General features: G+C 41.0%; 1 protein-coding gene across 17 annotated transcripts in view; it reads right to left on the minus strand.

Annotated features, from left to right (window-relative positions):
- Positions 1-10,535, minus strand: part of MTMR8 (myotubularin related protein 8) — a 111,437-nt gene extending 100,902 nt beyond the window's left edge. For all 17 annotated transcript variants that reach the window (XR_012429763.1, XM_065538544.2, XM_074028855.1 and 14 more), the window contains exon 1: positions 10,430-10,535. Coding sequence is in view for 16 of the 17 variants with exons in the window: in XM_065538544.2 (XP_065394616.1) it covers positions 10,430-10,453 (24 nt within the window). In the remaining variant the exon portion in view is untranslated. The remainder of the gene's footprint in view (positions 1-10,429) is intronic.
- Between the last annotated feature and the right edge of the window lie 16,629 nt (positions 10,536-27,164).

The following is a 27,164-nucleotide window of genomic DNA, read 5'->3' on the forward strand; positions in this document are numbered from 1 at the left end:
ACCCTGCAGCTGCTCTCACAGGTTGTAGGTGAATGCCTCCAGGTTTTTCAGGTGCAGGGTACAAGCTACCAGTGGATCTACTATTCTGTGGTCTAGAAGGTGGTGGCCTCCTTCTCACTGCTCCACCAGGTAGGGCCCTGGTGGAGACTCTGTGTGTGGGCTCCAACCCTACATTTCTCCTCCATACTGCCCTCGTAGAGGTTCTCTGTGAGGGTTCCGCCCCTGTAGCAGGCTTCTGCCTGGGTACCCAGGCATTTTCATACAACCTCTGAAATATAGGCAGAGGCCCCCAAGCTTCCTCTTTTGCAATCTGTGTCCCTGTAGGCCTAATACCATGTGAAAGCCACCAAGGCTTACGGTTTGAACCCTCTGGTGCTAGAATCCGAGCTACACCTGGGCCCCTTTGTGCCAAGGCTGGAGCCAGAGTAGCCTGGATTTGAGAACCAATGTCTTAAGGATGCCCAGGGCTGCAGGGCCTTTGGCTTGACCCACAAAACTATTCTTCCTCCTAAGTCTCTGGGCCTGTGATGGGAGGGGCTGCCATTAAGGTCTCTGAAATGCCTCTGAGGTCTTTTTCCCATTGTCTTGGCTATCAGTACTTGCCTCCTTTTTAGTTATGCAAATTTATCCAGCAAAGGAAGCTTATAACCGTGGTGGAAGGTGAAGGGAGAGCAGGCATCTCACATGGCAGAGCAAGAGCAAGGGTAGGCCGTGAGGTGCCACATACTTTTAAACAACCAGATCTCATAATTCACTCACTATCATGAGAACAGCACCAGAAGGATGGTGCTAAACCATTCATGAGAAGTCCATCCCCATGATCCAATTACCTCTCACTAGGCCCCGTCTCCAACACTGGGGATTACAATTCAACTTGAGATGTGGTGGGGACAAAGATCCTAATCACATCAGAGGCCATTGTTTTAGACAGAGCTCCTGCACTTGGTCCCAAGAGGCCAGACCAAACCAACAGAGAGTCACTCAAGTTAAATGTCTCATAATCAAACTGAAACTTTAAGGAAACATATAGATCCCCAAACGGACCAGTTTTTCCTGAAAACAGGAGACTCCAATCTACCTGAATCAGCTTAATAAGAAAGTCTTCTCTGCTTTAACCCTGACAAAAAAAAAAAAAAAAAAGTAACCTGAAGTAACCTCATGTTAACTGATTAGTTTTTTTCTTCTATTGTTTTCTGGTTCCCACCTTACAAAATACACTGTTCTGCTAATGCCCAGTGGGAACATTCATTCTACTTTGTAAAATGGAGGTTCCCCAATTCATGAATTAGATCTATAACTAAATTTTGTTGTAATTTTGTCTTTTCACAATATAGAAGGTGGCTAAAGGGTGGCTGAAGAAGAAGAGGCAAGTGAAGTCAGCTACAAGGGGCCAGCTATAGAAAGGAGGGAGCAAGGTGGGACAAGGCCAGAGAAGGATTAAAAAGTTAAGTGAAAAGCCAGAGGGACCAGTGTAAGATAAATGCAAAATAACTCTCAGAATTCAGGGGGCACTTTAAAACCAAAAACCCACATGGGGATGAGAGGGGAAAAAAGAACTCACAGGGACCTTCAGGCACAGAATAGGCAGAACGCTCCCCCTACCCCCATGGAAAATACTTATGGGAAAAGCTGCAAAGAACTACAGCAAGAGAACCATGAGTACATACCATTTCCTTACGTAATGGGGAAGCTGCAAGGAGGTACTGTGCTAATCTCAATGCAGAAGGATATGTAAACATGATAGAAATAGTTTGGTGAAAGCATGTCATCAGTTCAGCCAACTAAGTCAAAAGGGGCCAGGTACAATGGCTTTCACCTGTAATCCCAGAACTCTGGGAGGCCCAAGCAGGATTGCTTGGGCCCAGGAGTTCAAGACCAGCCTGGGCAACATAGTGAGACCTCATATCTGCAAAAAAAAAAAAAAAAAGTTTAAAAATTAGCCACGTGTGGGGACACGCTCCTGTAGTCCCAGCCACTCAGAAGGCTGTGGTGGGAAGGATCGCTTAAGCCTGGGAAGTTGAGGCTGCAGTGAGCCAAGTTCATGCCACTGCACTGCAGCCCAGGTGACAGAGCAAGGCACTGTCTCAGAAAAGGAAAGAAAGAAACTAGGCTTGCCCTTGCTAGACAAAGTGTAGTGTGATTAGATTGAAAGAAAAACAAATCAGTGTCAATTGCACAGGGGCTCACTCAATAACACTCAGGAAAAGAAGTCACACTTCAGGGGAAAAAATGGTTAAGGGATGAGTAGTAGGAATTGAAAAAAAACAAAGCATCTTTAGCTTTCCCCTGACTGTCCCAGATATCCTTATGCAGTCCTGAATGGTAGGAGACGCTCAACAAGAGGAAAAACTGGCCACTCAGAAGAAATTCCCGCTAAGGCCCAGGGCACTACCTACCAAAAGGCTACATTATGCAAGTACAAAGAGTGCTGTGCGATGCTTGGAGAGCAGTCTTTGAGGAAGTCTGAAGGAAGGGGAAAATTATTGAAATCCAGGCTAGACTTCCTATATAGTGTCTCCCCAAGGCAGGAATCCTGTGCCTATTAGTAGGTAGGACCTTCTAGGAGACTTGAAGTTACTCAGACCCTCCCTCTTTCTACTCAAGGGCAGCAGAGCCCCATCTGTTTCTGACACAATGTTATAAGAGGGTTCCTCTACCTGTAGTGCTTTTACCTGGCAGAAACTGAGGTCTCACACAATATGTGTGTGGGGTTGGGGGTGAGGGGAAGAGAGAAAGAAAAGACAAAAAGGAACGGGAGAGAAGGGGATGCAAGAGAGAAGGTAAGAAGAGAAGGGAGGAGAGAGGAAAGGAGGGAGGAGAGAGAAGAAAAACGAGAAGAGAGGGAGAGTAAAGAGGAGACAGAGAAAGATGAAAAAAGAAAGAAAAGGGGAGAAAAGAGGCTGACCACCACTAAGTATGGTACAGATTTTAATTCCCAGGTAGGCCACCCAATTGTTTTGTTATTTCTCCACTCCTGAGCTGTAGATAGAGCACTCTGACATTTATAAGATCTTTGCTCTTGGAGAAGCTGTGAACCATAATCCATGTTTGTTTGTTTTTCTCATTTCCTTTCTAGGAAGGGAGGAAGAGAGGAAATCAGGTGTACTTCAGAGGTCTCTGAATCCATCTACTGTCCTGATTTGCTACAAGTATTGGTAACAACTTAGATGCACTGCAACAATAAATAAAAGAAGTGACACCTGGCTCTAGAATACCAACCAGTGTAATCATATTCATCAGTCACACCCATGTCCCAAGTAAGTCCTGCCCCTTGTGTCACTGCCTCCAACAGCAGAGAGCATTCATCATGAAAACAACCGCTGTGTCCTGTACGTATTAAAAAGGATAGGCTTTCATGACAAGCCTCTCTAATTTAGGTCTCTTCTTTAAAGTAGTAAGTGAGAAAATATGTAACAGGAGGAAGGAAGAGGAATGGTGGAATACTTTTGTGTCAAGACGTACAAGGTCATTGAAGGTAAGTGTTAAAAATATAATCCAGAATAGCTTTGAACTTATGCCTGTCCACACCCTACTTCTCCGTGTCCCTCCAACCAAAGCAAATTTCAGACGTGGAAAGGAATCCTGCATCTTGTGGTCCCCACATCTATCATTTTTAAATGCTGAAAGCACTCAAGAGTTAGAATGAACCTTCCAGATTGATACCAGCATTCTTAAGGCATTTTCTATGAATCCTAGTTCCACAGGATGTTAACAGGCATGTACACACATGTACACACACAGTTCTGTGGTCAGCATAGGGGAACACTGGGTGAAACAAACACAAACAGGTTTATTGCAGGGCTTCTCAGAGTCTGTAATAGGTGAACATTCACTATGAATCTCCACAGTGTTTGTTGTGTTAATATATTTTACCTTAGAATCATTTTTTAAAACAAATTATCTTGTGGGACTAGTGTTCATCAGGAACATAGTTTAGGAAATGCTAGTATACCCACTCAGCTCATTTTATTGAAGCACTATAGTACATGGGTAAAGAGCACAAACTTGGGTCACAGACTGTTTGGCTTCACATTTCCAGCTCTGGGCAAGTTGCTTAAGCTTTCTGGATGCTTTCTTTATATTTAAAATGAGGATAACAGTATTGTTGCAAGGGTTAAATTAGTATATAAGTATGTAATATTTATTAATTCTAAGTGTAAAGCACTTAGAATAGTACCTGGCACATAGCAATTGCTCTATAAAGGTTAAATATTATTTTACTGATGAAGAAAGTGAACCCTAGAGAGGTAAAAAGGCAGTCTAAGGTCACATAGCATGTCAGTATCAGAACTGGGGCCAGAATTCAGGTCTCCTAACTCTCTGTCTAGTATTGGTGTCTCAAATGATGAAAATGTCTTTAGAATTTAGCAAAAAATCTCTCTAAACCACTTAAGTATTTTACCACAAAAAAACAGAAAATGATATCTAAAAAGACACAACCCTAAAACAAATCCCAGTGGTTTCTAGGAGTAACTGCTTAGTTGGGGTTTCCCAAGTACAAAGTGAGGTTGAAGAAGTGGGTTTTGGTGGCGAGGAAAATTATTCCAATGCCTACAAAACAGTGTCTAAAATTCCAGACCACTGCCACCAGGGCTTCCTAGGTAGTCTCTTTCCTTGCAATGTAGTACCAAGAGTCTTTCTGGATGCTCAGGCAAATCTCCCTGAGACAGGCTGATCTTTGAGACCTCCCACAACTAATGTATACTAAAGCCTCTACTATTGTTTGGCTCTGATGGAGGGAGGAAAAAACACAGTTATAGAGCACTTATAATGTGCCAGGCCCTCATCATACCTTATCTTAATCTTCATCATAGTCCCAACAGACTCAGGGTGTTTAAGTGACTTGCCCAAGAACTCAGAGCTAATAAATAATATAGCTTGAATTCAAATCCAGCTTTGTCCATGCTTTTTCCATTATATCACACTATTTCCTAGACTGGAAGGATCACAGTGAAGCCAACTGGATTTGCAATTTTGGGAATTGGAAGGGGAGCACAATTCTCACCTCTAGAAATCTCATTTCTTTCATAATGAAAAACACTTCTTTTTTTTTTTTTTTTTTTTTTTTTTTTTTGAGACGGAGTCTTGCTCTGTCACCCAGGCTGGAGTGCAGTGGCGGGATCTCGGCTCACTGCAAGCTCCGCCTCCTGGGTTCACGCCATTCTCCTGCCTCAGCCTCCCGAAAAACACTTCTTTACCCAGTTTTATCTTTCTTTATTTTGACGCTGCCTCTTGTCTAAATGCATTTCAGGTTGTTTATAATAAAAGACATATCTACAATTAGGTTATTAGAATAGAAAACCAAAGCCATGAAGAGGGGGAGGAAGCAATTATGCTAAGTACAAGGGCTAAGGTAGTTAACATGACTGAATATTTGGTCTTAGTTTCCTGGAAGTAAAGGCAAAAAGTATCTACTTTTAAGAAAGCTTCATACAAATTGTAATCTCCTGTGTAGTACTACAAAGTGCTACAAAGTGTTATTAACATACTACAAAGTATTATTATTTTTTATTATTACTACCCAAGATAACATTCTGTACCCATCTGGCACTCCAATTATTTTGGATGTTGTTTCTGTGATAACTCCACAATTTATTACAGTCTGAACAAGCTATGCATTCAAACAACTAAAAGACAATGCTACCTCTGCTACTTGCTAGATGTTTAACCTTGGATAAAAAACTCTAGCTCTCTGGGACTCAGTTTTCACATCTGTGAAATGAGAGGCTTGGACCATCACAACACAATCCTTATTTATTAATTAACTTATGTATTAGCAACTTTATTGAACTATAATTTACATACCATAAAATTCACCCTTTTTTGTGAAACAGGGTGTCACTCTGTTGCCTAGGCTGGAGTGAAGAGGCACTATCAGAGCTCATTGCAGCCTCAACCTCCCAGATTTAAGCCATCCCCCACCTCAGCCTCTTGAGTAGCTGAGACCACAGGTGCAAGCCACCACACTCAGCTAATTTTTTCTTTAATTTTTTGTACAGATGGGGGTTTCACTATGTCACCCAGGCTGGTCTCAAACTCCTGGGCTCAAGAGATCCTCCCACCTGGGGTTCCCAAAATGTTGGGATTACAGGCTTGAGCCAACCGGGCCCAGTCAAATTCACTCTTTTAAGTATACAATTCAAATAGTTTTAGTAAATTTGGAGTTACACAACCATCATCACAGTGTAATTTTAGAACATTTCCATCATTCCGAAAAGAAACTTCATCCCCATTCCTCATTTAGATAATCTTTTAAAAGATCCTTTCTAACTTTTCCATTTCTAGACTTATAAAGCTTTAGTAGCTCTTTGGCTATTTACAAGTTCAAATTCCTCAGTGTAACATTCAAGGTCCTTTACAATCTATAAAACCTTCACTGTCTTTTTTTTTACCCATACAAATGTAGAAATTACTTTTTTGTGTTAAAACATTCCTTAATGAGCTAGCAATTATTTATGTGAAGGAGAGTCCAGAAAACAGATTTTTGACTAAATTATCCTTGTCCTTGATTAAAGAGATTCATGAATTAAACACATAACGCTATTCTCTAGAGTAGTTACTGAGGTCTAAGAGGCTGTAAACTTGGAAGAGCTTCTCCCTGCCTGTCAGGCTGCTCCCATTAGATCACAAGACAGAATGGACATATTTCTCAGTGTCTTTCATTTTTGGACCTTATGCTTGGCATCTCATCACCTTACTTGATTAAGAGATCCCGGAGGGCAGTTGCCATATCTATATCCAATTATGTATCCTTAACTCCCAATGTGGGATTCTGCATACAATATTTAATAATGATAATAGTAACTGGTAGCTAAATTAAGCATCTACCATGTGCCAGACACTGTTCTAAGCAATTTACAGATACTAATTTATTTAATTCTTATAACAACCCTGTGAGATAGGTACTATTTTTAACACCGTCTTATAGATGAAGAAACTGAGGCAAGAGAGATTACATATTTGCCAAAATCACAAAGCTAGTTAAGTAGCAGAGTTGAGATTTTATTTCAGACAGTCTGGCTCCAACGTACGCACTCTTAAACCACAGCAAATTGTCAAACCAGTTGAAGCTCAATAAATGTTAATTGCATAAAGCCTTATTATTAAGGTTCCATCCCAGGAAAGAAAAGTAATTAAGAATTCTGGGTGCCAACTGACACAGATGTAATGAGGGTAGGGAAAAATACATAGAACAAATTCTGATTCAGACAAGAGAGTCACCAAACTTTAGGGTAGGTCTGAGATGCTCCAAAAATAGTTGTTGAACCCTAAACTATATCTTAGAAAGATAGATCTGTTCTCATACATAGGTGGTGGGAATGTAAAATTGGTAGTGTCTAGCTGAACATGTGCATGTTCTATGACCCAGATATTCCTCTCCTATGGCATATACCAACAAAAATATATATTTAAATCTGTCAAAATGTGCTACTGGTAATAGGCAGAACTGGAAATTCCCCATCAACAGAAGAATGGATAAATCGCATGTGGCATGTTAACAAAACATAATATAGCAATGAGAATGACTTATAACTTCAAAAAATAATATGGATAAATCTTTCAAACAATGTTGAGCAAAAGAAGTCAAACACAAAAGAGACTGTATTAATCCATTTATATTAAGTACAACAAAAAGGTAAAATGAACGCATCCTGTTACAGGTCAGTATAGTGGTTTACCCTTAGGAGGGGTATTGACTGGAAGGGGGCATGAAGCAGACTCCTGGTAATGTTCTTTTGGTGGGGGGCAGTTGTTGTTGTTCTTTTTAATCTCAGTAGTGGTTGCACAGGTGCGTCGAGTATATAAGTTTATAGCATAATGAATACTTCCAATCTATACACTTTTCTTTACGTGTACTGTACTTCAATAAATTCTTTATAGTCTTTCTGAGTAGAGAAAAAGACTCAAGCAAGAGCCAAAAATAAAAGTCACTTTTGTACTTGACATGCACAACTAATAACTGACAAACTCAAAGTTATCCCTTTGACCTGAGATGGACAAGGCAGATGTTTCTCTCTTTTGTGGAAACAGTGAGTTAACAAAAGGGAGGCCATTTTAATCCCGAGCCATTAATGCAACCCTAATCCTTTCTAAAAACTGAGGAAAAAACAGATTCACAGCAGCATACCACCTGTGGGCACTCACAGCCCTGCCAGGCAACAAAACAAATACTAATTCTGTTTAAAGAATCAAGTCTTCATTTGGAGTTTTTATTTATACTTCAAGACTAATGACACTATCCATGCAGTACAAATGGATTCTGACCGTGATGCAAATTTAAGTTTTCTTGAGCACAAACCCTATCCCAGCGCCAGTCTGAGCACACCTATCTTTATTTATTAGGCAAGCATTCCACATCTATGGATCTCAGTTTCCTTATCTGTAACATGGGAATAATAATAGTATCTCCTAATAGGTTAATGTAAGGATTGAAGGCATATTTCATGTAAAATATCTAACACAGGGCCTGCCACATAGTTAAATATTCAATATGTATTAGTTGCTATTATAATTTTCATATGGGCCCATTAATGGTTTCTTCTCCCTTCCAATTTTCATACAGCAAGCCCAGTTTATAGTTTCAATCCTTAACAGGGGAATTTTAATATTTTAACACTCAAGGACAAGGGCAGTTCTGCCTCCCCATCTCCCCCAGTTGTCAAAAGAGAGAAAAAAGGAGTATTCAAGTGAGCTGATTTTGAACTAGAGTTTAGGTAGGTTGGGAGAAAAGGGAGTGTGGACAACAGAAGTTCCTTTCTTTTAATGGTACCACCTTCTTATACCATGTCAGAGCACCTCGTACAAATGACATGATCTGGAAACAAAGGGACACAGAAAAAGGCAAGGCTGGCTGTTACACGGGATGTGGTTATCCTCCACAGAGAAAGGCCCTGAAGAGGAGGGAGTCAGAAAAAGAGGTTGAAGGTTGGAGTTTGTGCTTTGCCCATCAGGCAGCATCAAGGTCTTATGCTAAAAAGTGGGCAAAACATTACTAGTTACAAAAACTCTTTCACACACATCCTCTTATTTAATCCCACACCCATCTTGTGAAGTGAGTCAGGCAAATTTCATTATCCTCATTTGGTAGGTGTATCAGTCCGTTTTCAGGCTGCTGATAAAGACATACCCCAGACTGGGCAATTTATTGCAGGTTTATTGGACTTAACAGTTCCACATGGCTGGGGAAGCCTCACAATTATGGCAGAAGGCAAGGAGGAGCAAGTCACATCTTACGTGGATGGCAGCAGGCAAAGAGAGAGCCTGTGCAGAGAAACTCCCGTTTTTAAAACCATCAGATCTCATGAGACCCATTCACTATCACAAGAACAGCGCGTGAAAGCCCTGCCCCCATGATTCAACCATCTCCCACCGGGTCCCTCCCACAACACGTGAGAATTATGGAAGCTACAAGATGAGATTTGGGTAGGGACGCAGAGAAAACCCCTATCAAAGCTAAGGCTCAGAGAGGTTAAATTTGTCCAAAGTCATTAGCTAGTAGTTGGTGGGGGTGCAGTGGGCAGCACTTTAATTCAAGTCTTCTGGCTTCAAAATCCATGTTCTTTCCATTAAAAACACGCTGGATTTTTTACCAGGACTTTAATTAGCCTGGGCCACGTGTGTTACGATCAACAGGAAAAAATAACGACAGACTAGTTGTGAACTTTTTACTGTTCCCCAGCCCCAAAGAGGAGAAGGAAGGGAAGTGGATTTGAAACAGAAAGGGGCTGGTGTTGGGAAAGGAGGGAGTAGGATCTGGAAAGATGAGAGGAAAAAGTAGCAGAAGCAACTTTAACTCGGGGCTGGCTAAAAACAGGAGACAACTGGCTAGATAAACCTCTTGGGTTTCTCCTACCGGCTGAGCAGGGCCAGATCCACTCTGCCCTAGTCCCCTTCATTTTCTATTGCCCAGCTTTGGCCGAAGAGATGCTGTAGCCCCACAAACCCTCACAGGCATGCCGTGGAGCTGGGGCGAGAGTGGGGGTCTGGGCAGCCCCTGGGGAAGGTTAGTGGCTGGAGGAGCCAAGAGGATGGTGAAGAAACGCTGGATAAAGGAAGTAACTCTGCAGGAGGCAGTGCCATGTGGGGTATTCGCGAATGGCGGTTTCAAGTGCGGCTAGTATAAAAAGCTGAGATAAGGGTGGGTGTGAGGTCAAGGCTAGGGAGGAGCTGGAGTCAGAGGGCCAGAACAGGTGTGCACCGGGCGCGGGGGCGCAGACCACCTCTTTCCCGGCCGCCGACGCCCGCAAGCGGATCCTGAGAAGGGGTGTTTGGTTGAAAAGGGGTGTGGACCCAGAAAGGGAACCCAGGACCCCGCACGGGAAAGACGCGTCAAAAACGGCTGAGAAGGCTGAGGAGGTGTGTCTGGGCTCCCAGGTGAGCACCAAGAGGAAGCTCGCAGCTGTCAGCCTCGCTTAACTCTTCTCCTTACCTTGGGTACCGTAATATGATCCATGACCGCAGTTCCCGCCACCGGAAGATCTCAGTGCTACTCCGGATGCCGCCGCCACCGCTCTAGCCACCCACTGGCCCAACCCGGGTTTCTACCCCGCCCTCCCGGTCGTATCTCAAACTCTCGTCACCTGATCCTCGGCGGCAGCTCCTATCGCGACACTTTGACCGCAGCCGTTTCCGCCATCTTGCTTCCTGGCAAGTGCCCTTTTCTTCGGGGAATTGATTATTCTGGTTCAGGTTCAACGTTTGGCCCAGTCTTTAAGTCCCAGATTCGAGTACTGCCACCCTTCTCACACTCCTTGATGCTATAAGGGCTCTGAACACAGATGTCAGTCCTTTACTCTAATATTACAATGATAGCATCCTGCAGTGGTAACACAGGCTGCCCCATGGTGGCAATTGGGTTTCTGAAGAGCTTCCTAGATGTGAGACCTTGGGGAAGTCACCAGAGAATATTTTTTGAAATATGGAAAGGTATATCCTCCTCTGTGTCTCTCCTTTATGTGTCTGCTGCCATCAACCTAGTTAAAATCTGAAATACTACAGTAACCTCATCACTTTTGCCATCATAGATATGGGAAGAGGACCAAGGAAGGGCCCACTTGACCAGTTATCAGATGAGGGGTAAATAGGTGCAGACCCTCAGTGGTGTGCTCCAAGTCAGACTTGTGATGGGAAAAAGAACAATCTGAGAGTTGGGAAATCTGGGTTCTACTCCTCTCAGGTCTGCCACTAACTTGCTATGTGACCTTGGGGAAATCACTCCACCTCTCTGAGTCTTAAGTTGACCAAGGTTACAGTGAGGGTATTGTCCACTATCTCAGGGTAATTTCTAGCTCTACTATTGCAGTGTTATGGTTTGCAGTCTCACTGCCCCTACAAAATAATTTTGTTCTTCTTTGAGTTCTTATAACATTTGCTAGCAAAACTATCCGTTTATCATATTCTGCCTTTTTCTCTAGCCTGAAGGCCCTTCCCTCGATCCATGACACTATTCTCCCTTGTACCATCGTTCCATCATTTTCAGCCCTTTCACTGCCAAATATCTCAAAAGAATAGTCTACTTATCATCACCTTCACTTCTCCATAACAAACTCACTCCTCCCTACCACTCCACTCAATTGGCTCTTTCACATCATCCTCAATTCCAGCTGCTGATTCCAAACAGCTCTTCTCAGTGCTAATTTTCTGTTTGTCTTACAGCATTTAAAACTATTGATTCATATTCCTTTTTGACATTCTTTCTTCTCTTGACCTTTATTATAAAGCAAACTCACTGCCTGCATCCCCAGCTGTTCCTTCTCTGACTCCTTCCCAGCTCCTTTCTCCTTTTTTAAAGCCATTTTCCTGGCTTCTATCCTCATTCCTCTTCTGTTTTCTTTCTTTTGGTTATCGTGATCTCTTCCACAAGTTAAACCCTTACTCCCGGATATGGCCTGGATCTGTGTCCCCACCAAATCTCATGGCTAATTGGAATCCCTAATGTTGGAAGTGGGACTTGGTGAGAGGTGATTGGATCATGGGGGTGGTTTGTTCTGAATGGTTTAACACCAGCCTCTTTGGTATTGTTATTGCCATAGTGAGTGAGTTCTCACGAGATCTTATGGCTTAGAAGTGTGTGGCACCATCCCCTGCCCACTTTCCTCCTGCTCTGGCCATGTGAAGTGCCTCACTCCCCATTTGCCTTCCACCATGACTGGAAGTTTCCTGAGGCCTCCCCAGAACCAGAAGCTACTATGCTTCCTGTACAGCCTGCAGAACCGTGAGCCAATTAAACCTCTTTTCTTTATAAATTACCCAGTCTCAGGTATTTATTTATAGCAGTGTGAAAAGGGGCCAATGCACCCTCAGTAGGGGATTCCCAACTTCATATCTCAAGTACCATGACCTTTTTCGTGAGTTCAAATTTAGAACTTCCAATTGCCCTCTGAAAGTTCTACTTGCGTGTTCCTGCTAGCACATTAAAGGCATCCTGGCCCAAAACAAACTCATCTTTCACACTCTCTCACAACCCCCTTGCATTTTCCTACCTCTACCACTTGCTCTTTCTCAATTTTTTCCTATCCCTACTAATTGCACCACCATATACCCTGTTACTCAGACTCAAAACCTTATTTCGATGCTGTTTAGGATAATGGAAAGGGTGTGTGGACTCTAGTCAGACCAGGTTCAAATTTTGGCTTAGCAATATGCTAATAATACATGGCCCTGGGCAAATTACACAAACTCTCTGTGCCTTAGTTTTCTCATCTATAAACCTATTCTCATAAATTTCTTGTGGGAACTCAAAATGTAATGTATGTGAGGTTCCGGGAACATTGTAAAGACACAATGAATATTGATAGGTTCCTTCCTTTCCTCAACTTTATCATCAAATATCTCTGTTTTCTCTCTCAAATGCTTACCTTGCTTCCTAGTTTGCTGATAAAATAGAAACTATAAGAAGGGAACTTCCACATCATCCCACAACCAAATTTGCTTGATGCCTTGCATGTGAGCTCATATAATCTGTCTTCAATTAACGAACTCTTCCTCAGCATCCCTAAGGCAACCCTTCCACTTGTCCACTCAATTTCATTCTCTTTATCCTGCTCAATTGTTTCCTTGCCTTTATTACTAAATGTTTCCACTTTACTGGATCACTGCCATCAGCATGAAAGCATGCCATAGAATTTCCAATCTTAAAAAAAATCTTTTTGGACCCACATTTCTGTCCCCAACCTGCCATCCTCCCATTCCTCTTATACTTTATAGCAGAACTCTTCAAAAGATTTATCTAAATCCATTCTCTTCTATTCCTGTCCTATTTTCACTTTAAATCTCTCTAATCAGGCATTTCTTCCACCACTCCACCAAACTATTCTTGTCAAGGTCACCAATATTCTCCCCATTGCAAAGTCCATTGGTCATCCTCAGATCTCTTTTTGTCCTCTCAGCAGTATTTGATCACTCCCTTCTCATTGAATACATTTTGTTCACTTGGCTCCAGGGATAGGGATACCACTTTCTCTCCTACGTCACTGACTTCTCATTCCCAATCTCTTTTGCTGTTTCACTTCATTTTACCTATCTCTATATGTTGTAATGCTGCCAGAGCTCAGAATTATCCTCTTCTTTATTTACTCTTATTCCTTGGGTGCTGTCATCCAGTGCCATGGCTTTAAATAGCATCTATTTGTGGACAACTCCCAAAATTTTATCTCTAATCTTTATCTGTCCTCTGAACTCAAAACTTACATAATATTCAGCAGCCTACTGACATGTCTCCTTAGATATCTTAAAGACATCTCAAACTTATTACATCCAAAACAGAATTTTTGACTCTTTTATTTTACTTTATTTTATTATTATTATACTTTAAGTTCTAGGGTACATGTGCACAACGTGCAAGTTTGTTACATATGTATACATGTGCCATGTTGGTGTGCTGTACCCATTAACTCATCATTTATATTAGGTGTATCTCCTAATGCTATCCCTCCCCCCTCCCCCAACCCCACGACAGGCCTCAGTATGTGATGTTCCCCTTCCTGTGTCCAAGTGTTCCCATTGTGCAATTCCCACCTATGAGAGACAACATGCAGTGTTCAGTTTTCTGTTCTTGCTATAGTTTGCTGACAATGATGGTTTCCAGCTTCATCCATGTCCCTACAAAGGACGTGAACTCATCCTTTTTTATGGCTGCATAGTATTCTATGGTGTATATGTGCCACATTTTCTTAATCCAATCTGTCACTGATGGACATTTGGGTTGATTCCAAGTCTTTGCTATTGTGAATAGTGCCTTAATGAACATACGTGTGCATATGTCTTTATAGCAGCATGATTTATAATCGTTTGGGTATATACCCAGTAATGGGATGGCTGGGTCATACGGTGTTTCTAGTTCTAGATCCTTGAGGAATCGCCACACTGTCTTCCACAATGGTTGAACTAATTTACAGTCCCACCAACAGTGTAAAAGTGTTCCTATTTCTCCACATCCTCTCCAGCACCTATTGTTTCTTGATTTTTTAATGATCGCCATTCTAACTGGTGTGAGATGGTATCTCATTGTGGTTTTGATTTGCATTTCTCTGATGACCAGTGATGATAAGTATTTTTTCATGTGTCTGTTGGCTGCATAAATGTCTTCTTTTGAGAAGCATCTGTTCATATCCTTCGCCCACTTTTTGATGGGGTTATTTGTTTGTTTTCTTGTAAATTTGTTTGAGTTCTTTGTAGATTCTGGATATTAGCCCTTTGTCAGATGAGTAGATTGCAAAAATTTTCTGCCATTCCTAGGTTGCCTGTTCACTCTGATGGTAGTTTCTTTAGCTGTGCAGAAGCTCTTTAGTTTAATTAGGTCCCATTTGTCAATTTTGGCTTTTGTTGCCATTGCTTTTGGTGTTTTAGACATGAAGTCTTTGCCCATGCCTATGTCCTGAATGGTATTGCCTAGGTTTTTTTGTAGAGTTTTTATGGTTTTAGGTCTAACATTTAAGACAATCCTAAGCCAAAAGAACAAAGCTGGAGGCATCATGCTACCTGACTTCAAACTATACTACAAGGCTACAGTAACCAAAACAACGTGGTACTGGTACCAAAACAGAGATATAGACCAATGGAACAGAACAAAAAAGCCCTCAAAAATAATACCACATGTCTACAACCATCTGATCTTTGACGAACCGCACAAAAACAAGAAACAGGGAAAGGATTCCCTATTTAATAAATGGTGCTGGGAAAACTGGCTAGCCATATGTAAAAAACTGCAACTGGATCCCTTCCTTACACCTTATACAAAAATTAATTCAAGATGGATTAAAGAATTTTTTATTTCTACCTGAATCCTCAAGCCTGCTCTTTACACAGTATTACTCATCTCAGGAAATTGCAACTTTATCCTTCCAGTTTATCCTGGTGCATTTGTGCTGCTAAAACCAAATACTCTAGACTGGATAATTTGTACAGAACAGAAATGTACTTATCACAGTTCTGAAGGCTGGCAAATCAAGCTTAAGGAGCCAGTAGCTTCAGTGTCTGGTAAGAAGGGCTGTCTTTACTTCCAAGATGGCATCTTAAATGCTCTCTGGAGAGATGAACGCTGTATACTCACATAGCAGGAGATACACACATGGCTAGTTCCATCCAGCCCTTTTATAAGGCACTAATCCTATCCATAAGACTACAGCCCTCATGGCCTAATTACCTTCTAAATGCTCCTTAATCATTAGTTCTTAATACTGTTGCATTGGGGATAAAGGTTCAATACGAATTTTGAAGGAGACACAAACATTAAAACATAGCACAGTCATTCAGGACAAGAGTCTTGGAGGCATCCTTTCTCTCATATCCCATACCTGATTCATCATCAAATCCCATGAGTTCTCCCTTCAAAATTGTCTCCAAATTCAATCACTTCTCACTCCTGTATCCTGGCCCAAGCCTCTATTTTATTTTATTTTATTTTATTTTATTATTTTTTGAGACAATGTCGCTGTCACCCAGGCTGGAGTGCAGTGGTGTGATCATAGCTCACTGCAGCCTCCAACTCCCAGGCCCAAGTGATCCTCCTGTCTCAGCCTCCCAAGTAGCTGGGACTACAGGTGTACCACCATACCTGGCTAAATTTTTTTCTTTTTAATTTTTTTTAGTAGAGACAATGTCTTTCTATGTTGCCTAGGCTGGTTTCCAACTCCTGGTCTCCAGCAATCCTCCCACCTCCACCTCACAAAGTACTGGAATTATAAGCATGAGCCACTGTGCCTGGCCCCAAGCCTCTGTTATCTCTTGCCTGGATTGCTGCCACAGCCTCTAGCTGGTCTGCATGTTTTGGCCTTGGTACCCCTAGAACCTATAATCTACATAGCATCTTCTATGGGACTAGAATCTAGAATCTAGAATGGTATAATTCCTTGGTTTAAAACTGTCTAGTAGCTCCCCATCTTAGAGTAAAAGCCAAATATTAACCATATTCTGTAAATCCCTACATAATATCTAAGCCCAGTACAACTCTTATTATATCTATTATATCTTCTATCACTCTTTTTTCTGTCTCCTCAAGTCATATTGGTTTCCTTGCTGTTTCTTAAATATACCAGACATACTTCTGCCTCAGGGCCTTTATGTTTGTTATTTCCTTTGCCTGGAATGCTTTTCCCTCAGATATTTATATGTTTACTCCTTCATCTCTTTCAGGTCTCTGATCAAATGTCTCTGTATCAATCCTTACCTACCTGAACACCATATATAAAATAAAACTATCACTAATTCTTCTCCAACATTCTCTACACTCCTAACTTTTTTCCTTCATAGTTATCAATACTACCTGATATATTATAGATGTATTTGTCATTTATTACCTCTCTCTCTAGTATGTCATCTCTATGAGGGCAGGGACTTTTTGTTCACTGTTGGATTTCCAAAGTCTGGGATAGTCCTAACCCATAGTAGGTACTCAATAAATATTTGTTGAATTAAAAAAAACAAATATTTTTAGTAGTAGCTCAAATTTTTCCCACCATTAATATTAGTGATTTCTCATAACATTCCCTTTTTAATGCAAGTTGGTGTCATTTCAGAGTAAACTGATGCACACACTGACTTGCCAAAGGTTACAGAAGAACCACAAGTCAGAATGTACCCCCATAGGAGTAGAGAAAGCCTGGCAATAAGAGAGAAAATCTGGAAGAAAAAACTACTAGGCTAATAAAAATATTTTCATTGAAAGAGATACTAGTAGCATCTATTATTTGTTTCTTCCCTGTAGAATGTCAGCTCCATGAGGGCAGCAGTTTGTCTCTGTTCTGTTCACTACTGTACCCTACTGCCTAGACAAGTTCTTGGCAAATAGTAAATGTTTGATAAATAACCAAATGAATGACTAACAGCTAATGTAGGTCAGAGGGTAAACTAAAGGAAAGAAGTCTAGAGGCAAGGAAACCAAGTAAGAAGCTATTGTGATCATCTCAAAAGAAGTTGTGAACTGACAATCCTGTGGGCTTTTTGACTTTGTACCTAAAGCTCAGGTCTCAGTAAGATTAACCAACATATGAGATACTAATTGCTGCAGTAACTCTCACCTGTCCTATTTCACATCTAAGCCTTCAACTCAATTATGTTCTACTAAAGCCTTTCCTACTGTTGGGGGTTGGTATTTTTCCCATGGTACACCAGGGAAGTAAGTAAGTACACTTTGCACCCACTATCTTTATAGCTATAGATACAGCCTCAGAAAGGTACTGGAAGAGATCACCAATGATGTAGTTGATTATGACTCTTTAAAAAGTCACAGAACCTTTGTGACCTCACTCCTATTCTTGAGATAGCTTGATAAATCACAGCAGATAGCAGCTGAGGCACAACTTTATTCAAGTCACCAAGACCTCCTCTACCTTGCTTCTGGGGAAAGGCCATGAAAAATAGACTGTATTTTTAGTTTATTTCAGTCTCAGCTTATCAGACTTCTTGAGCCAAGTGCTAACAAGTTTCCTTTGAAGACCAACTTGCTAGAGACAGCTTACCTGAATCATGCAGTGGATACAGGATATCAGTGAAGAGGTCTGGCAGGACTGCCTCACTCTCTTTCTACCAACTGGTACGTGCTGTGATGCAGCAATTATCACCAATTCCCCACCCTGGTTATTAGCATCTTACTCTGAAGGCAACTTGTTCCAGTTGACCCAGGAAGAAATTCAGATTTTACTGGCAAGAGAGGGGAGAGAGAAGTTGTTTCTCCAAGGAGTCACCCTTGCAGGAACCAAATGCTTGTTGATTCGGGACAATCTGTACACTGAAGGCAACAACACCATGGACCTGCGCACCAAAGGCCAGAGTCAGGGCAGCAGGGCAGTGACGGTAGTTCAGATTGAGTCTGTATGTCTTGTGGTGATTGGACGAAAAGGAACAGAAGGAGGGCCTCTCAACTTCGAAGCTTTTGAGATGGCAGGTTATATCAGAGAGGCCATTCAGCAGCATGTGGCCCATTTATAACTAAATAAAAAATAATTGGTGTTTGACCTGTAGTTTGAATTCAGTGTTATGTGTTTCACCTACTAAATTAATATGTTCTTCAAGAAAATAGAAGATTCCAGACCAGGTTTGGAGGGGTGTGTGTGTGTGTTTGTGTTGGGAAGAGGTATGGGTTGGAGAGTGAGTAGTTTCTTCAAGGGTTTGGGATCTGGTCCATTATTTAAAAATTGTGTGCCCCTGGAATACTACCTCTTCTGTATTAGTCTGTTCTTGCATTTCTATAAATAAATATGTGAGACTGGGTAATTTATGAGAGAAAGAGGATTAATTGGCTCATGGTTCCACAGGCTGTAGAGGAAGCATGATGCTGGCACCTGCTTGGCTTGTAGAGAGAACTAAGAAAACTTGCAATCATGACAGAAGGCAAAGGGGTAGCAGACACTTCACATGGTTGAAGCAGGAGCAAAAAAGTTTGAGCGCAGAGGTGCAACACACTTTTAAATGACCATATCGCATGAGAACTCGCTGACTATTGTAAGGACAATATTGAGAGAAACGGTGATCAACCATTCAGGAGAAATCCAGCCCCATCATCCAATCACCACCCACTAGGCCCCACATCAAACATTAAGGATTACAATTTGGCATCAGATTTGGTAGGGACACAGATCCATACAATATCATTCCACTCCTGGCCCCCAAATCTCATATTCATTTAACATTGTGAAATACAATTATGCCTTCCCACATGTCCCCCAAAGTCTTAACTCATTCCAGCATTAACTCAAAGTTCAAAGTCTCATCTGAGACAAGGGAAGTCCCTTCCACCTATGAGCCTGTAAAATAAAAAACAAGGTATTTACTTACAAGATGCAATGGGGATATAAGAATTGGGTAAATATTCTTATTCCAAAAGGGAGAAATTGGCCAAAAGAAAGGGTCTACAGGCCCTATGCGAGTTTGAAACCCAGTAGGGCAGTCAGTAAATCTTAAAGTTCCAAAGTAATATTCTTTGACTCTAGGTTCCAAATCCAGGGCATACTGGTGTGAGAAGTGGGCTCCCAAGGACTTGAGCAGTTCCACCCCTGTGGCTTTGCAGGGTTAAGCCTCCACAGATGCTTTCATGGGCTGGTTTGAGTGCCTGTGGCTTTTAAAGGTGCAGAGTGCAAGTTGATAACGGACCAACCATTCTGGGACTGGAAGATTGTGACCCTCCTCTCACAGCTCCACTAGGCGAAGCCACAGTGGGTACTCTGTGTGGGGGCTCCAATGCCACATATCCCCTCTGCATTGCCCTAGTAGAGGTTCTTTGTGGGGGTTCCAACCCTGCAGGAATCTTCTGCCTGGGCACCTAGGCTGTTTTGAACATCTTCTTAAATCTAGGCAAAGGCTTCCTAGCCCTAACTCTTTCACTCTGTGCAGCAGGAAGCTTAACACTACGTGGAAGCCACCAAGATTATGGCTTGTACCCTCCAAAGCTGCAGCCCTGAGCTGTGCCTGGGCATTTTTGAGCTGGAGCTAGAGTGGCCAGAATGCAGAAAGCAGTGTCCTAAGGTTATGTAGAGCATTGGGGGCTGTAGACCTGGCATACAAAATCATGTAGTTCTCCTAGTCCTCTGGGCCTGTGATGAGAGGGACTGCTGCAAAGGTCTCTGAAATGTCTTTGAGGCCTTTTCCCCATTGTGTTGGCTACTAGCACTTGGCTCCTTTTTACTTATGCAAATTTCTGTAGCCTGCTTCAATTACTTCCATGAAAATTGGCTTTTCTTTTCTACCACATGGCCAGGCTGCAAATTTTTTAATCTGCTTTACACTCTGCTTCACCTTTACATATAAGTTCTGACTTTAGATCATTTCTTCACTCACACATATGATGATAGGATGTTAGAAGTAACCAGGACACATCTTGAACACTTTGCTGGCTAGAATTTTTTTCTACCAGATACCCTAAATTGTCACTCTAAAGTTCAAAGTTCCAGAAATCCCGAGGATGGGAAAACAATACAGCCAAGTTCATTTCTTAGGCATAAAAAGTAACCTTTGCTCCAGTTCCAAATAAGTTCCTTATTTTCATCTGAGACCTCATCAACCTGGACTTACATATTACTATCAGCATTTTGGTCAGAATCATTTGGCCAATCTCTAGGAAGTTCCAAACTTTCCCTCATCTTTCTGTTTTCTTCTGAGCCCTCCAAACTCTTGGCCTCTTAATCAATTCCAAAGCTGCTTCCACATGTTCAAGTATTTTTATAGCAATGCCCCACTCCTGCTGCCAATTTTCTGTATTAGTCTGTTCTTGCATTACTATAAAGAAATACTTGAAACTCAGGATACAAAAATCAATGTGCAAAAATCACAAGCATTCCTATATACCAATAGCAGACAAACAGACAGCCAAATCATGAGTGAACTCACATTCACAATTGCTACAAAGAGAATAAAATACCTAGGAATCCAACTTACAAGGGATGTGAAGGACCTCTTCAAGGACAACTACAAACCACTGCACAACAAAATAAAAGAGGATATAAACAAATGGAAGAACATTCCATGCTCATGGATAAGAAGAATCAATATCTTGAAAATGGCCATACTGCTCAAGGTAATTTATAGATTCAATGCCATCCCCATCAAGATATCAATGACTTTCTTCACAGAATTGGAAAAAAACTACTTTAAAGTTCATATGGAACCAAAAAAGAGCCCGCATTGCCAAGACAATCCAAAGTCAAAAGAACAAAGCTGGAGGCATCACGCTCCCTGACTTCAAACTATACTACAAGGCTACAGTAACCAAAACAGCATGGTACTGGTATCAAAACAGAGAGATAAACCAATGGAACAGAACAGAGTCCTCAGAAATAGCACCACACATCTACAACCATCTGATTTTTGACAAACCTGACAAAAACAAGAAATGGAGAAAGGATTCCCTATTTAATAAATGGTGCTGGGAAAACTGGCTAGCCATATGTAGAAAGCTGAAACTAGATCCATTCCTTACACCTTACACAAAAATTAATTCAAGATGGATTAAAGACTTAAATGTTAGACCTAAAACCATAAAAACGTGAGAAGAAAACCTAGGCAATACCATTCAGGACATAGGTATGGGCAAGGACTTCATGACTAAAACACCAAAAGCAACTGCGACAAAAGCCAGAATAGACAAATGGGGTCTAATTAAAGAGCTTCTGCACGGCAAAAGAAATTACCATTCAAGTGAACAGACAACCTACAGAATGGGAGAAAACTTTTGCAGTCTACCCATCTGACAAAGGGCTAATATCCAGAATCTACAAAAAACTTAAACAAATTTACAAGAAAAAAACAAGCAATCCCATCAAAAAGTGGACAAAGGATATGAACAGACACTTCTCAAAAGAAGACATTTATGCAGCCAATAGACATGAAAAAAATGCTCATCATCACTGGTCATCAGAGAAATGCAAATCAAAACCACAATGAGATACCATCTCATGCCAGTTAGAATGGCAATAAAAATCAGGAAACAACAGATGTTGGAGAGGACTTGGAGAAATAGGAATGCTTTTACACTGTTGGTGGGACTGTAAATTAGTTCAACCATTGTGGAAGACAGTGTGGCAATTCCTCAACAATCTAGAACTAGAAATACCATTTGACCCAGCTACCCCATTACTGGGTATATACCCAAAGGATTATAAATCATGCTACTGTAAAGACACATGCACATGTATGTTTATCGTGGCACTATTCGCAATAGCAAGGACTTGGAACCAGCCCAAATGTCCATCAATGATAGATTGGATTAAGAAAATGTGGCACATATATACCATGGAATACTATGCAGCCATAAAAAAGGATGAGTTCGTGTCCTTTGCAGGGACATGGATGAAGCTGGAAACCATCATTCTCAGCAAACTATCACAAAGACAGAAAACCAAACACTGCACGTTCTCACTCACAGGTGGGAATTGAACAATGACAACACTTGGACACAGGATGGGGAACATCACACACTGGGGCCTGTTGGGGGGTGTGGAACTGGGGGAGGGATAGCATTGGGAGAAATACCTAATGTAAATGACGAGTTGATGGGTGCAGCAAACCAACATGGCACGTGTATACCTATGTGTCAAACCTGCCCGTTGTGCACATGTACCCTAGAACTTAAAGTATAAAAAAAGAAAAGAAAAGAAAAGAAATACCTGAGAGTGGGTAATTGATCAAGGAAAGAGGTTAAATTCACTCATGGCTCCATAGGCTGCACAGGAGGCATGATTCTGGCATCTGCTCAGCTTCTGTGGAAGCAACCAGAAACTTACAATCATGGTGAAAGGCAAAGGGGAAACAGGCAGTTCACAAGGCCAGAGCAAGAACAAGCGAGAGTAACGGGAGAGGTGCCACACACTTTTATGTGACCAGATCTTATGAAAACTCACTCACTGTCATGAGGACAATACCAAGGGGGATGGTGCTAAAACATTAATGAGAAATCCACCCCCATGATCCAATTGCATCTCACCAGGGCCCACATCCAACATTGGGGACTACAATTCCACATGAGTTTTTCTGGGGACACAGATCTAAACCATATCACCCCACTTCTCAACACCTGGTAAGCAGAGCAGTGGACTGGGAACCCAAAATCCTTAGTTCTTTTGTTTTTTTAAAAAAAATTTAACTTATTTTAGGTTCAGGGGTACACATGCAGGTGTGTTATATAAATAAATTTGAGGCTATGGGGGATTGTTGCACAGATTATTTTGTCATCTGGGTACTAAGCCTAGTATCCTTTCATCACACATGTATTAAGCCCAGTACACAATAGTTACATTTTCTGTTCCTCTCCCTCCTCCCACCCTCTATTCTCAAGTAGAATCCAGAGTCTGTTGTTCCCTTCTTTATGTTCATGAGTTCTCTTCATTTAGCTCCCACTTATAAGTGAGAACGTGCAGTATTTGGTTTTCTGTTTCTGCATTAGTTTGCTAAGAATAATAGCCTTCAGCTCCATCCATGTTCCCGCAATGACATGTTCCCGCAATGACATAATCTTCTTTCCTATGAATGCATAGTATTCCATGGTATATATGAACCACATTTTCTTTAACCAGTCTGTCATTAATAGGCATTTAGATTGATCCCATGTCTTTGTTATTGTGAATAGTGCTGCAATAAAGATTCTCATACATGTGTCTGTATGGCAGGATGATTTAAATTCCTCTGGGTATATAACCAACAATGGGATTGCTGAGTCAAATGGTACTTCCACTTTTAGCTCTTTGAGGAATCACCATACTGCTTTCCACAATAGTTGAACCAATTTATACTCCCACCAGCAGTGTATAAGTGTTCCCTTTTCTCCACAAACTCACCAGCATCTGTTATTTTTTTCGCTTTTTAGTAATAGCCGTTCTGACTGGTGTGAGATGGTATCTCATTGTGGTTTTGATTTGCAAATCATTCTGTAACGATCAGTGATGTTCAGGTTTTTTTATATGTGGTTGTTGGCCGCATGTATGTCTTCTTTTGAAAAGTGTCTGTCCTTGTTGTTTGCCCACTTTTTAATGTGGTTGCTTGTTTTTCTCTTATAAATTTACTTAAGTTCCTTACAGAAACTGGATATTAGACCTTTCTCGAATGCCTAATTCGCAAATATTTGCTTTCATTCAGTAGGTTGTCTGTTTACTCTGTTGATAGTTTCTCTTGCTGTGCAGATGCTGTTAAGTTTAATTACATCCCATTTGTCATTTTTTGCTTTTTATATGGTTGCTTTTGATGTCTGTGTCATGAAATCATTGTCCATTCCTATGTCCAGGATATGTAGGTTGTCTTCCAGGGATTTCAAAGTTTGGGGTTCTTCATTTAAATCTTTAATCCATCTTGTGTTGTTTTTTGTATGTGTTGTAAGGAAGGGGTTCAGTTTCTACCTTCTGCATATGGCTAGATAGGTAACCCAGCACCATTTATTGAATCAGGAGTCTTTTCCTCATAGCTTCTTTTTGTCAGCTTTGATCAGATGGTAATAGATATGCAGCTATATTTCTGGGTTCACTTTTACCTCCCTGGTTAGCTGTATTTCTAAATATTTTATTATTTTCATGGCTACTGTGAATGGAATTTTCTTCCTGTTTTGGCTCTTGGCTGGGTTATTGTGGTTGTATAGGAATGCTAGCGATTTTTGTACATTGATTTTGCATCCTGAAACTTTGCTGAAGTTGTTTATCAGCCGAAGGAGCTTTTGGGCCAAGACTATGTGATTTTCTAGACATGGAATCATGTCATCTGCAAGCAGGGATGGTTTCACTTCTTCTCTTCTTATTTGGATGCCCTTTTTTTCTTTCTCTTGCCTGATTGCTCTGGCTAGAACTTCCATACAATGTTGAATAGGAGTGGTGAAAGAGGGCATCCTTATATTGTGCTGGTTTTCCAGAGGCAATGCTTCCAGTTTTTGCCCATTCAGTGTGATATTGGCTGTTGGTATGTCCTTGATGACTCTTATTACTTTGAGATATGTTGCTTCAATAACTTGTGTATTGACAATTTTTAACCTGAAAGTGTGTTGAATTTTATCAACAGGCTTTTCTGCACCTATTGAGATAATCGTGGGGTTTTGCCTCTAACTCTGTTTATGTGATGAATCACATTTATTGACCTGCCTATGTTGATCCAACCTTGCATCTCAGGGATAAAGTCTACTTGATTATGGTGGATTAGCTTTGTGATGTGCCACTGGATTCAATTTTCAAGTATTTTGTTCAGGATTTTTGCATTGATGTTCATCAGGGATATTGACCTAAAGTTTTTGTTTTTTTTTCTTTTTTATTGCGTCTCTGCCAGTTTTTGGTATCAGGATGATGCTGGCCTCAAAGAATGAGTTGGAGAGGAGTGTAACCTTCTCAATTTTTTTGCATAGTTTCAGTAGGAATGGTGTCATCTCTTCCTTGTACATCTAGTAGAATTTGGCTGTGATTTCATCAGGTTCTGGGCTTTTTTTGGTTGGTAGGCTATTTATTACTGATTCAATTGTGGGGCACATTTTCAATCTCTTCAGGAAACCTATCTTTTCCTGGCTCAGTCTTGGGAGGGTGTGTGTGTGTGTGTCCAGGAATGTATCTGTGTCTCTTCTAGGTGTCTAGTTTGTGTGCATAGAAGAGTTCACAGTAGTTTCTGATGATTACTTTTATTTCTTTGGGGTCAGTGATAACGTTCCCCTTGTCATTTCTCATTGTGTTTATTTGGCTCTTCTCTCTTTTATTCCTAATTACTCTAGCTAGTGGCATATATATTTCGTTAATTTTTAAAAAACTCCTGAATTTATTGATCTTTAGAATTTGTGTGTGTGTGTTTCAATTTCCTTCAGTTCATTTCTGATTTAGGTTATTTCTTTTTTTTTTTAAATTTATTTATTATTATTATACTTTAAGTTGTAGGGTACATGTGCATAACGTGCAGGTTTGTTACATATGTATACTTGTGCCATGTTGGTGTGCTGCACCCATCAACTCGTCATTTACATCAGATATAACTCCCAATGCAATCCCTCCCCCTTCCCCCCTCCCCATGATAGGCCCCGGTGTGTGATGTTCCCCTTCCTGAGTCCAAGTGATATCACTGTTCAGTTCCCACCTATGAGTGAGAACATGCGGTGTTTGGTTTTCTGTTCTTGGGATAGTTTGCTAAGAATGATGGTTTCCAGCTGCATCCATGTCCCTACAAAGGACACAAACTCATCCTTTTTGATGGCTGCATAGTATTCCATGGTGTATATGTGCCACATTTTCTTAATCCAATCTGTCACTGATGGACATTTGGGTTGATTCCAAGTCTTTGCTATTGTGAATAGTGCTGCAATAAACATACGTGTGCATGTGTCTTTATAGCAGCATAATTTATAATCCTTTGGGTATATACCCAGTAATGGGATGGCTGGGTCATATGGTACATCTAGTTCTAGATCCTTGAGGAATCGCCATACTGTTTTCCATAATGGTTGAACTAGTTTACAATCCCACCAACAGTGTAAAAGTGTTCCTATTTCTCCACCTCCTCTCCAGCACCTGTTGTTTCCTGACTTTTGAATGATCGCCATTCTAACTGGTGTGAGATGGTATCTCATTGTGGTTTTGATTTGCATTTCTCTGATGGCCAGTGATGATGAGCATTTTTTCATGTGTCTGTTGGCTGTATGAATGTCTTCTTTTGAGAAATGTCTGTTCATATCCTTTGTGGACTTTTTGATGGGGTTGTTTTTTTTTTCTTGTAAATTTGTTTGAGTTCTTTGTAGGTTCTGGATATTAGCCCTTTGTCAGATGAGCAGATTGCAAAAATTTTCTCCCATTCTGTAGGTTGCCTGTTCACTCTGATGGTAGTTTCTTTTGCTGTGCAGAAGCTCTTTAGTTTAATGAGATCCCATTTGTCAATTTTGGCTTTTGCTGCCGTTGCTTTTGGTGTTTTAGACATGAAGTCTTTGCCCATGCCTATGTCCTGAATGGTACTACCTAGGTTTTCCTCTAGGATTTTTATGGTATTAGGTCTAACATTTAAGTCTCTAATCCATCTTGAATTAATTTTCGTATAAGGAGTAAGGAAAGGATCCAGTTTCAGCTTTCTACTTATGGCTAGCCAATTTTCCCAGCACCATTTATTAAATAGGGAATCCTTTCCCCACTTCTTGTTTCTCTCATGTTTGTCAAAGATCAGATGGCTGTAGATGTGTGGTATTATTTCTGAGGACTCTGTTCTGTTCCATTGGTCTATATCTCTGTTTTGGTACC

This window comes from Macaca fascicularis, chromosome X (genome assembly GCF_037993035.2).
Source record: "Macaca fascicularis isolate 582-1 chromosome X, T2T-MFA8v1.1".
NCBI lineage: Eukaryota > Metazoa > Chordata > Mammalia > Primates > Cercopithecidae > Macaca > Macaca fascicularis.